The sequence below is a fragment of the Fusarium pseudograminearum genome, chromosome 3 (assembly GCF_000303195.2).
Source record: "Fusarium pseudograminearum CS3096 chromosome 3, whole genome shotgun sequence".
Classification (NCBI taxonomy): Eukaryota; Fungi; Ascomycota; class Sordariomycetes; order Hypocreales; family Nectriaceae; genus Fusarium; species Fusarium pseudograminearum.
The window spans coordinates 4,056,531-4,068,618 of record NC_031953.1 but is presented as its reverse complement, the minus strand read 5'-3'; the positions used below and the strand labels follow the sequence as shown (position 1 = coordinate 4,068,618).

Sequence of the window (12,088 nt, the reverse complement as noted above, 5' to 3'; positions counted from 1 at the left end):
GTGCAAAAAATACACGACACTGACTTGCACCGAATTCAGGTTGGTGTATTCTTTCCTCCTGCCCACTGGTTCCTGCTCGTGTGTGAGCCGTGGCTGTGCTGTGGCGATAGCGTGGCGCCCCTATTGGAGAATCTCCAACTGCGACGCCATCATGCGAAGCTCGATATCAGATCTTTAAGCAATTCGACTACCGCGACCTCATCGATTTAGTCACAATGTTCTCGACTCTGGTCCGTCGTATGGCCTCATCGTCAAAGGAAAGTCTTCTCAAGAAGGCTCCTTTGACGGTAGCTACCAATCCTTACAAGGCGCGAAAGATGTGGCCTCCCAACTTCAAGCAACTCACCGTCCAGCAACAACTACGATTTGAGAAGAAGTACAAGCGTCGCATCATCATGGCAAGTCGAGCGCCTCGATGGATCAAGTTTGTCAAGACCGCTCAGCTTTTGACGATTATTGGTATATAAAATTCTGAATGACGTTATTCTACACATCGACTGACCCAGCTCTTAGCTGCCCTGGTTTGGCTCTTCTTCTACTCCGAGTTCGAATGGTGGGGTCAGAAGTACAAGCCTTCTGAAGAGGTTCGCATGTTCTGTCGCTTTGAATCGCATATCGCTAACCTGATGCAAGATCCGAAAAAAGACGCAATATCTCTTTGGTACCGTCGATCCCGAAAAGCGATACGAAAGACGAGCGGATGCGCCACCTTTTGCTCCCCCGAAAGACGAGCCCGAGTCGAAATAGTGTATTCTATATTTGCAATATTCAAAGTCTCGGAGTTTGGCGTTACTCTCGTGGAGGCATAAAATGTATGAATACCTCTTTGAGCAGGTGCATCTTGTACTCGGCTCTGGCATGCCTTTATTCCACCTCACTCAATTTGTTATGATCATTATCGTCCCGACCAAGCAAAGTTGGCGCCCATACCAAGTCCACTTCCCAGACCAGTGGGCCCTCTGCCTTCATTGACAGGTCTCTTTGCAACTGTTCCTTGCGCCTTGACCCCCGAGACAATGCGATCCAGATTTGTCTCTATTACGACACCTCCTATTATCATCTCCGATAGCGTAGAATGTAGAGTTTCGAAGTTAAATATTAGGTCAAGCTCGCAGACGTTCTCAAAGAGCTTATCGAGGGCCTCCACGTAAACTTGAATAAGGTCGATCAATGCGAGAGGCGATTCGGTCGAGGTGGAGATAACAATAAAGTAAAGAGTCGCATAGTTGCGGTAGGTTACGAGTGTAGGGACATCGTTCTGCTCCTCGGAGGACGTGTGAGAGGTGCCGGAAGCGGCAAGCATAGGTGGGAGAGGTAGGAAGTTGCAAGATCCGGCTGGTCGGTTCGATACGAGGGTAAAGATTTCGGATATGAGGCGCTGTTGTATGCTCGTTTCCTGCCAGGGCGCATGATGAGTTTAGGACAACATGAGGGAAGAGGATAACATACCAGCTGAGTGTAGAACTTGGTCAGACGGGGCTGACCTTGGCCATTGAAGACCAGAAATGCGTTGATCATAATTGAAGACAAAGGCTCTTCATGCCTTGAAAATAATACCTTGACTGGTCGTAGACGAGGTGTCGTGTAAAGCACCTTTAGGTTGAAGCGGTCGGTGGTGGGGCTTGCTTGGGCGGAAGACGGCGCGGAGCTGATGACGGGGTGCGGAAGCTGCCCTGAGATACGTACTTTCTTTACTGCAAACCGTGGCGTGATTGGCCGCTTATTGCTGCACCTCATGGAGAACGGCGGGGAGCTTGCTCCATTGCATGCAACTTTCAATCATCAGCACTCTGAATAAGAGCGATTGACCAAAACCATAAAAGCAAATCTGATTCCGAGCTTGACCCAAGACTATTTCATCGATCCTCGGCTCGTACTACCCAAACAACATCTTCCGATCTCACCTATCGAATTCCAAAATGTCTCGACAAATCGCATCTCAAGCTTCCCGCATGGCTTCGCAAGCCATCCGCTCTTCGACGCCAGTCTGCCGCTCCAGCTTCCGCGTCGCAACCATGGCCTATGCTTCACGTCTCGCCGTCTGCCCAAATCTCTCTCAGCGCAACTTCTCGACTACAGTGTCCCGCAAGAAGGGTATCATGCCTGACACTGAGGATCCCGCCAAGCCTTTGACAGAAACCGAGCAAGTTGAGCCTACTGCTGCTGTCGCCGACATTACCGAGCAAGAGTATCATGAGATTGCCGATGAGTACCTCGACAATGTTGTCAACAGATTCGAGGAGCTTCAGGACCAGCGCGAGGATATTGACGTTGAATTCTCGGTACGTATAGCTTCACGATCGTTTCCATGGTGCACTTGCTAATAATCTCGTACGCAGGCTGGAGTCCTCACCATCGACTGGCCTGGTAAGGGCACATATGTCATCAACAAGCAGCCCCCCAACAAGCAGATTTGGCTGGCATCGCCCATCTCGGGCCCCAAGCGCTACGACTGGTGCCTTCTCGGCGAGGGTCAGGACCAGAAGGAGGGCACTGCTATGGGTGACTGGATTTACAGCAGAGACGGTTCTAGCTTGAACCAGGTCTTTCTTGAGGAACTTGGTGTCGATATCGCTATTCCAGGTGAGGAGTAGAGCTTCCTCCTGAACGTTGATAAGAAACCCATTAAGCATGAATGAAGATGAAAATGACGGGAGAAGGGTGCAGCATCATATTTGTTAAGGCGTTGAAAGGGTTCGGTTAGCCCATTAAGGAATGCGTTTACGTCTAATGTATCATACATGTACTATCAGTACGGACCTTTATCTGCGGGCCTGAGAACGCCCATCTCAGATTGTATTCAAATAATATCCGTAAAATCAACTACCCAAACATGCGACATGAGCCCTTGTGGTGCGCTTTTCTCCGTGCCTGTATTATACATCTAATTTGCAGGTCCTGCGCCCTATTTTATCCATCCATCAGGCTCATCGATCTCCCTGGCCAATGTGAGACCAAATAGAGCAGTCGCAATTGTTCTTCCAACGTTCAACCCACAGAATTCACCAAGGCTCAGCGCAACAGTGTTCCCATGCTCTTGTTAAGCATAGCAATTGTCATATCGTAGTGATTATACGCTGTAGCGTTCGCCACTTTCGTCTCATTACTTCATCCGTTTCATCAGCACATCTCATTCAAAGATTTAGTTGTTGAAACTCACTCTGCATATTTTAGCGGATCATAAGAGGAATATCCCCTCTTTCGAAACCTCATCTTCTGAACTCGCAGCAGGTTTTTCAGAATCCTGTGCTCCATCCCCTTCTCCTTGGCTGCAGCCTCCAGGAACCAGTTGGTCCGCTTGATGCCTCTCTCATCGTAGGTGGCACCGGGCTCGCGAAAGGCCCTTCTAAGCTGATCGCGTGCCACGAAACGAGCGGGGGATGAATACTGTACTGCTTTGAGGATATTTCGATACAGGCTACGGTATGCGTGTGATATTTGAGTTGTGCTCGCCATTATGATTGAATGTGGTTTGTGTAAGAGGTTTAATATTGACAATTCGTGATGGCAAGAAGTTGCATAGCGGCGTAGACCCACTTTCGCTGGTCGAATAAACAGCTAAGTAGACTTCAACTTGATGATGGAAGCCCGGTACAGGCACGCGTTGAACAAATGAACGTAGCGTACTGAAATAGTCATATCTATCAAACGGGGTATTTCCTTGTTGATAATTCAACCGCTCTCTCATTATGTGTGGTATATAGGCCATGGCATCAGCCGTCTAACTCCATGAGGATCCGGTCTAAAAATATATCGGTCCGTAGATACCAAAAGAAATGCAACAATCCTCGTCTAAAACTTAACATCACCTCAAGTCGTAAATGCCTCCCTTGCTCGAACGTAATCAACCAATTCTTCCCATCCAGTGACTCCGCTTCCTTCCAAGACGTCATTTCGCCGTCTTTGTCCAGATGATAACACATCCGGCGTCTTATGCGCCATCTATATGCAGATATTCGTCTATCAACCAACTTCAAGCACTTCATCAACGGTCGTTACGCCGCCCTTCTTCCTGTTGACCAAGGGGAGCATAACGGCCTTGCGCGCTGCTGCCGCTATCGGATCGGTTTCGGCCGACAACTCTTGAAAGCCAGCCACCAACGCCTCGTTCATCAGCGCCACTCTGCATCTGGGACTTATTGTCATCGTCGATAGTAGGAGGATCTAGAGAAAGGCCGGGAATTGCAGATGAGGGCCCGATAAGTCCACGAGATGATCCGACAGGAGATCCACCTCTCATCAAGGAGCCAGTTTCAGTGCCGTGTAACGAGGGCGTGCCAGCAACAGTACTTGCGTCTCCAAAGAGCGAATCCATGTCTTCCAGGCGGACACCACAAGTCTCGGGGTAAATGAAGTAAACTGATGAGATGTTAGTGATACTATCATAATATCTTAGACAAGGGAGCTTACCAACGACCACACTGACCACACAGAAGAAGGCATGAACAAGATACATGCGCCACTTGATCCATTCCTGGAGAATTGGTGTCATTTCTCCTACCAACCAGTTGGCGGCCCAGTTTGTTGCTGTCGACAAACTGGCACCCTTGGATCGAATGCTGAGGGGGAGAATCTCAGGTGGGTACAGCCAGGGGATGGGTCCCCATGAGTAGCCAAAAGCAGCGTTGTAGATCATGACAAACAAAACGACCAATCGTGGAGTCCACTTGATATCGAGGAATAAGAAGTAAGAGATGAGTGATAGTGAGATAGCCATGGCTGTAGCACCAGAAAGAAGAATCTTGCGTCGTCCCCAACGATCAACCAGGTACCATGGTGGGATTGTTGACATGAGATAGGTGAGACTGTTGAAACCAGTCATGAGGACGGCATCATGGCCAACCCAGCCGGCAGACTCAAAGACATAAGGCGCATAGTAAGAAATAACGTTGATACCGTTGAGTTGAGCGAGCGCCTGAGCGGACATGGCGATGAAAACGCGAGTCTTGTATCGACGGAACATATCCTTGTATGTGCGCTCGCCTTCCTGTCGCTGAAGAAGGACATTCATCTTGATCTCGCGGTACTCGTCTCGGGCCTTGGGGTCATGAATGTCACCGCCACCATACAAGTTGGCAATAACAACCATACCCTCTTCGTCATGATCGTTATCCAAAAGCCATCTACAAAAATTAGCGAGCTACTCCCAGTGGTGCTGGAAACATGTTAAACATACCGAGGGGATTCAACAATTACAAGACTGCCCAGGCCGAGGAGGGCGCCCATAATACATTGCAATCCGAGAGGGATGCGCCAGGAATAGTCATTCTCGATGTAGCCGCAGCCGTAATCGACCCAGACAGATGTAGCGTAGCCGACGATGTTTCCTGTGAACTCAATGCAGGCCAACTTTCCTCGATTGTGAGGCGGCGAAATCTCGGATTGGTAAACGGGCACGATAGTCGAGAGAGCACCAACGCCAAAACCGGCAACGAAACGGCCAGCCATCATCATAGGCATAGAAGTAGCCAGTGTCTGAAGTGCACCTCCGATGAAGAAGACGCATGAACCGTAGAAAATAGTCCGTCGTCGTCCGATAATATCTCCAATGCGACCGACCATCAAGGAAGTGATAAATGCGCCAATCTCCAGGATAGCCACCATAGTACCAACATAGGCCTTTGAAGGGTGACCAAAATAATCCATAAAGTATGGGCCGCTGGAGAATGATTAGCCGACGATAAAATAGAGTTATTCTACTATCAAGACCTACGTAATAATTCCAGACATGACACCCTGATCGTATCCAAAGAGGAAAACACCTAGTGATACAAAGATACTAGTGAAGTAGCTTCATCATGTTAGCACGCGACTGGGCAAGATAGACCAAGTTCAGTGATTCTTACATCAGGGCCTTGCCAGTGAGGCCATGGATTGATCCTGTACGTCCTGCCATGATGGTACCGAGTATACGTTCAACACGTGAAGGACCTGGAGGGTTGAAGTTAGGGACCTCGATAGCCTCCTTATTGATAAGGGCAGATCGGGACCGGGAAGAACGGTGATGAGAATTTGAATCCTGAATTCGAACTCTCTTTTGATTGCCGTGCTTGGGTTGCCGACGGTGGACGTTGGCTAGAAGCTCGTCCTCTATATCGGAACCAAGCTGTAGACGAACAGGGTCGTGTTCGTCAGCGAGCTGCTCGCCGATATCACCGGTGTCGGTCCACGACGACTCGGAGCCGGAATAAGACGAACGACGTTTAGATTTGGCGACGTCGTGGTGGCGGTCGGGGTTAGTATCGTCGCTATCGTCGTCGTCGTAATCACGATCGTGGTCGCTGCGGGACGCGAGCAATGACGTCGCTTGCGAGTCCGGGTCTTGGTGTTGGTGGTTATCAGGACGTAGGGTCCGCAGTGGAATGTTTGAGGGAAGACGTGAAGATCGTGAGGGAGGAATTTTGGGAGGATGGGGCTGTTAAGCAGCAGCGCCCTTCTGCAAAGAGAATGAAGGTAAAAGGTACGGGAAGAGAAAAGGAAAGGCCGAGAAACAACGAGGTCATCGGCACCTCGAACGGCCCAGCGAAAGACGGAGGGGAATGGGAAAGATGGGGTCGGGTGACCGGGGGGTGGCCGTACGGTACGGTAATCAGGGTCTATCAGCGTCTATTGCAGGATTTAATCGGCAAAAAGTGAATAAAATCTGGCTGGTAAACAGGCAAAAACACCTAAACTACCCAGCAAAAGATAGCGATACCTGACAGAAGCGCGGGTTCGATTGGGCGTGTGGGTTCCTGGTCAGTTGAGAGAGACGCTGTCTGTATGCAGGCCTTGTTGGGACCCCTGGTTGGCGGCAGCTCCAAGTGCGTCACTCAGCAGCGTGTAATTGGGGATCAGGTACTTTGGAGTGACTTGCGATCCGAGAGCCAAGCAAGACACGACAAATACAATGCGTGTGCGGCGGTACGGGCGGATTGCGCGGAGTAATGTCAGGTATTGCTGGAAACGATACCTTGCGACAGACGCTTTGCTAGATTAACAAGCGATCTTCAAAGCAAACCAGTCAGACAATTCTGCCTGTCTAAGATGGAGTCGCGACTGGGGGAACGGCTGTAGGGCAGCGCGTGGTTGGAGCCGGGTCTGGACCTGGAACTGGGGTTGGAGCGATAGACGGTAGGCAGATGACCACGATTGAGACAGGAGCTCAAGCCGGTGGGCAGTAGATGCAACAAGTGACGAATCCCGATAAATAGTCAGGCGAGACAGCAGCAGGGGCAACGATCATGAACTGGACTGGACAGCCGGCGTGGAAAAAACGATCGACTTTAGGGTGAGGGAAACAGTGCAACAAGAGTAAATTGTTGATGAAGGTCAAAGATAGAGAAGGGAGAATTGAAGGAAATTGGCTAGAGATGAAGGGCAGCAGAATTGAACTGGACAAGTCGACAACTAAAACTCCATTGAAGGAAGCAAGGGGAAGGGACGGCTTCTGGAAAATAGTATGTACGGGAAGTCACTTCTCAGGGGATGGCTTTCAGGAGGTCGAGTCTGGGCAGGTATCCGTAGGAGGAGCCTCCATGATCGAGTACAGGCAGACAGACAATGTTAGCAGGCTGTTGGTGTCCGATCTATTACTCTATCTCACGTATTAGCGAATATGCCCTGCCTGCTTTGGTAGGTAATCTGCCTTAATCTTGCTCTTGCATGATCATCAGTCAATTGACTCTCTTCGTTTCGCCTTTGCGCTGTTTTCTCAGGGGTAATTCCACCCATTTCCCATAGTCCCAAACTCTGAAATTTAACGGGCGTTTTTATCTGTCTTTGGCCTCGTCGTCATCTCATAAATATTTCACATGCCCCCCCCCCCAGTCTCGCCAGCCCGATAAGAAAGCCCCTAGACTCCACGCTGCGGGCATGTCTCCACGGTTTTACAATGGGCGCTCGGGGCAAGCTTCCCGTCCGTCGTCAGTCACTTTGGGCACTATCGTGAGTGTGGGGTGCCCGACGCGTTAGAGAGCTACAGTGCCAAGACGTTGGAACGCAAAGGTGGGGGTTCACATGTGTTTATTCTTATTAGCTGATCAGTTCGTTATTAGAATCCATCATCAATGCTATAACACAAGAACAATGCCACCTTGAAGATCTATCTTCAGCTGAGACAAGTCAGATGAAGCGCTGCTACCTGGCAGCCTGGAACTCTTGGATCTGACTCGCTATCGCTGTCAAGGCTGTGTAAATATGGTCAGTCACATGTCCGGTTTCCCGTTCAGTTGGAACTGGGCGACTGTCATCTGGGAATATACAGGTTCAAGTATTTCCCTCCTGACAAGAGTTGGAGTTCACGCGGGTTGTTTGTACCAATCTGCCGTAATCTCTACTCACCAAGAGACTGCTATATTCTGGTGGTCTCTCTCGTATTTTGTTACACCATGTCCCAGTCATGAGTCTTTAAGCCATCTCACGCAGCAGCCACATTCTGCAACCGAGATCAACAGCAGGTCCAAAATTAAAAGCGGTCACCCCAAATCTATCCTCGTTTCCCCACGAAATCAGTGTTCACGAGGTTGTTCTCTCCACAAACTAAGCAACCCCTAGCGATGAACGAGTCTGGGGAAGAGAAAAAGAGTTTGATGTACTCCTCAAGTACTCTTTGTCCTCCACTCCAAGCTACGCTGCCGCAAAGAGGGAAGATGGAAATCTCAACCTTCTTCCAGTTCCACTCACACAATCAATCATCCAGGGTAAATTCAGGTTCGCAGTCATTTCATCTTGAGCCTATCGCCTTGTTAATGTCAACAGCTTTGGCGGGCCCGCTTGACTCGCGGTGGATACCATCTACGTCACTGGGTCCCTTGGTATCGAGTCCTGCGGGCCTCGATTAGATATTGAATTTATGCAACGAACTGCTCCATCAATCTAGAACGATAGAGCGGTAAACTTTGATCTATCAGAACTGCAGTTCAACACGGGCCGAAATTCCAGGCGAAGATGTCTATTGAAGTCGCAACTCTACCACCAACTTGGGCTGCTATCAAACTACTTGCAAAGCCGTTCAGCAGGGTTCAGACGAAGGCATGTCGATCTGGTGTTGACCGACCCCTTGGCGAACAAGTTGTCAAAACTCTTCAACTACATTGGTCCGCTTGTTTCTAATCGCGTGATTTATTTGTCGGGGTCCAGCATCTTGTCAGATGAGACCCTGTCATCGGAGTCTAAGAAATAATGCCGAACGAAGATACTTTCTCTCTAAGTTTATGGTGAGCTACCCTCAGTGTATTATTTCCTAGAACCACCCAGATGATCCACCGAGGACTCATTTGCACGAGCGTGTGCTTTGATGGAGTATCCTAGAAAGTTGAGGTTGATTACACTTCGTCCGTGAACCCTCTGGCTTTACTAAACTTGACTACTATTATCTCTACTGTCGCTTCCGAGTATTAACGTCAAGTTCACGGCTCATTTTTATTACGATCGAAAGTGTCTCGGAAGTTATACTTCATGTATACCACATAGCATCCTTACAGGGAGAACATACTCTTTGGCCAAATAAAAACGGACATTTTTTATGTGAGTTTACTAAGTTTGCGAATATCAGATTTAAAATACAATATGGCACCCTCTCCACAAACCCTGTCTACGTTGTCAAACACTACTACGATTAACTCACGTAGTTGCTCGGTTTGTTATCAAGAGCAAATACATCCAAAGACGTAGGTGTGAACAATAATATCCCAATGCGATAGTTGGTTTTCTAGTATGATGGTAGTAGCACTGCTAGGTAGAATGGTGCTTAGGCAACCTACTCAACATACAATCATAACAAAGTTCCAATGAGGATTAAAGCTACATCGACCAAATACCATCGTGTCTGAATTCAAGATGATTTAGTTACCGATGACCCTGTCATGAGGAATATCCGTCTCGGTCTGTCGGTAAATTTACAGCCACGTACAGAACTCCCCCTCTCCGTTGAGCGAGGGGGGCCTCTCTTCCAGTGTCAGAAATCTTCTACAATAATCACTAAAATGATGAGTCGATAGGTGGTGTTTCTTTCATCGTTCAGCGGTTAACGCTGATCTGTAGTTACAGGCATCCTTAGAGCCGTTAAGCTCGACCTTGCCCTCCTGAAATGGCATCGATGTGAGCTATGGATTGTAGAGCTGGTCAATCTATCGTATGAGTCTATGGTCACTTCACCTTTCTTTAATGATACTGTCTTACTGACGTATGAGACTCATGGCAGAACTTCTTCCGGGGGGCTTTTATGACGCAGAAACAGAAGACAGTATTGAGAAACACTACCTACAGATGAATCATCAACTAGTAGATGAAGGTCTCATCTCATAGACTTTTACCTGTAATACGTAATTTCCATAACTTCATTCTTCACTTTCATTTGAGAAGTCAACAGTTCTTAGGGAATGCGGGACCCTGATAAAATATACGCGACTCTGCAGCTACATGCAGATACATACCCTTCGGTGTTGATCTTCATCTGCCTCCTATTTTGTCATGCGAGACCCTTTCTAAGTGTTTAGGTGTCTGACTCTTTAGACTGTACTCTCAAGTTATGCATCGGGAGTGCCAGTTCGTGAGCGAAATATGGACTTTAGTTGCAGCATGGATGTGCGGAAGCCTTAACGAGAGGTAAGCTCCCTATTTCAGACTTCTAGTGTCTCCCTCTGACAAGAACCCTGCCTTAAATGGTGTCTTTTAAATCGCATGATAATGGTTCAAGCTTATAGAAAGCTCCCATATGATTGTGAGGAAATGGTTACTAATCATGGCATAAATCTGCCTTTTGAGTAACTATGTCCGTGGCAGGATACAGATCTTGCGACATCCTATCACCGTCACGCAACTATAGGTTACCTGTGAAGTAGATCTGAAGTATGGAGTTAAGATTGCATACATATCAACTAGACATGTGTGTTCCATTGCTTGCCCTATCGCTTTTGGTGTTTCATCGGTATGGCGCGCTGGTAGATGCTCACATGATGTATGGAACAGGAAGCTATTCGAGAGAGTAGACTGGATGTCACTGGCAGAAAAGTCTAGATAACCATTCCTATCTGTCTAGATAAATAAGAAGTTGTATTAACAGGCGATGGTTTCGACGACGCAATCCGCCATACGCTCGCGCTGACTTGTATTTCTACCCATTCTTTAAAGAAATCGAGCTAAATTTGTTGATTTCTGAAGTACTAAATTCTCCAAATAAGTGACAAGACTGCATGTAACGTAGTCAGTTAGAAGTGGCCACAGGTAGTGCAACAGATGTCTTTCGTAAAGGCATATATCCTAGCCAAACTGTAGAGTATCTCCTAGCTCTATTAAACACAGAGACATCTATCAGATTTGCTCAAACATTCTGATCCCAGCATCACTTGTTATCGCAGTTTGTCCAGCACTGTGACTCACGAGCTCTTTGGATCATACCGCGTGCTAAAGGCGAGGGATTTCAGTGTATCAAAGTTAGTAGCTCAAAAAGTTACTACAACAAAGCCGAACAGCGAGCAAGGTTCTGAGAAAGAGAACCGAAAAGACTTGCCTAAATATCATGTATCACCTCTACCGTCTACATTGCTAGAGAGAAAACGCAAGGCAAACAACGTAAAGACCAACCTGAAGTAGAATTAGGTGAACCTTGATGAGAAACGCAGAGAAGGGGGTGATATTTCCGACACTCTTCCATTCGTGGAATCAAATAGGCAGGATATACTCAAGCCACAACTGGGATATCATCGTATCGCCAACATACTATTTACAGGAGGCCACATGATGTTTGTGCGCTCGTTGGTAATGGGAACTCGAGTATACATCACTTTTGAGTAGAATAGCGAACTTTGGATCGTGAGTCCAGTAACACTGCTTGCAACATTACACTCCAACTGACAGTAGGAGTATAGTCGCTTTCCACATATTCAGCACATCAAGGTTAGTTTATATTTGCACTCTAGCCAGGTCATGACAACGTATCAATTGTAGTACATAAGGTTCTCTTCCATCCAGCTAGTTAATATATGTGAAACCAATGGTTGCTATTTTTGTGTCCATCAGGTGAGTGTCACTGCCAATGTTGCACATCAAGGGTCCAGCGGCAATCCCGCTGCAGGTACAGAGTACAGACCACTTTTTTAATATAACT

The 12,088-nt window shown here is 47.8% G+C and overlaps 6 protein-coding genes across 6 annotated transcripts; 2 read left to right on the top strand and 4 right to left on the bottom strand.

Moving 5' to 3' along the window:
• Positions 1–215: 215 nt before the first annotated feature.
• On the top strand, positions 216–747 carry FPSE_02963 (uncharacterized protein; the record flags this gene model as incomplete). The annotated part of the gene is made up of 3 exons (XM_009256082.1): positions 216–459; positions 514–584; positions 634–747. The coding sequence occupies 3 exons, from the start codon at positions 216–218 to the stop codon at positions 745–747; spliced, it is 429 nt and encodes a 142-aa protein (XP_009254357.1).
• A 148-nt stretch (positions 748–895) lies between these two features.
• FPSE_02964 (uncharacterized protein) lies at positions 896–1,518 on the bottom strand (the record flags this gene model as incomplete). The annotated part of the gene is made up of 2 exons (XM_009256083.1): positions 896–1,396; positions 1,450–1,518. 2 exons carry the CDS (start codon positions 1,516–1,518, stop codon positions 896–898), a joined length of 570 nt encoding a protein of 189 aa, XP_009254358.1.
• Positions 1,519–1,919: 401 nt separating this feature from the next.
• FPSE_02965 (uncharacterized protein) lies at positions 1,920–2,594 on the top strand (the record flags this gene model as incomplete). The annotated part of the gene is made up of 2 exons (XM_009256084.1): positions 1,920–2,282; positions 2,340–2,594. 2 exons carry the CDS (start codon positions 1,920–1,922, stop codon positions 2,592–2,594), a joined length of 618 nt encoding a protein of 205 aa, XP_009254359.1.
• Positions 2,595–3,012: 418 nt separating this feature from the next.
• FPSE_02966 (uncharacterized protein) lies at positions 3,013–3,456 on the bottom strand (the record flags this gene model as incomplete). Its single annotated transcript, XM_009256085.1, has 2 exons — positions 3,013–3,106; positions 3,161–3,456. 2 exons carry the CDS (start codon positions 3,454–3,456, stop codon positions 3,013–3,015), a joined length of 390 nt encoding a protein of 129 aa, XP_009254360.1.
• Positions 3,457–3,985: 529 nt separating this feature from the next.
• On the bottom strand, positions 3,986–5,896 carry FPSE_02967 (uncharacterized protein; the record flags this gene model as incomplete). Its single annotated transcript, XM_009256086.1, has 5 exons — positions 3,986–4,359; positions 4,411–5,123; positions 5,177–5,659; positions 5,714–5,779; positions 5,847–5,896. 5 exons carry the CDS (start codon positions 5,894–5,896, stop codon positions 3,986–3,988), a joined length of 1,686 nt encoding a protein of 561 aa, XP_009254361.1.
• Positions 5,897–9,513: 3,617 nt separating this feature from the next.
• On the bottom strand, positions 9,514–9,803 carry FPSE_02968 (uncharacterized protein; the record flags this gene model as incomplete). The annotated part of the gene is made up of 3 exons (XM_009256087.1): positions 9,514–9,516; positions 9,608–9,691; positions 9,753–9,803. The coding sequence occupies 3 exons, from the start codon at positions 9,801–9,803 to the stop codon at positions 9,514–9,516; spliced, it is 138 nt and encodes a 45-aa protein (XP_009254362.1).
• Between the last annotated feature and the right edge of the window lie 2,285 nt (positions 9,804–12,088).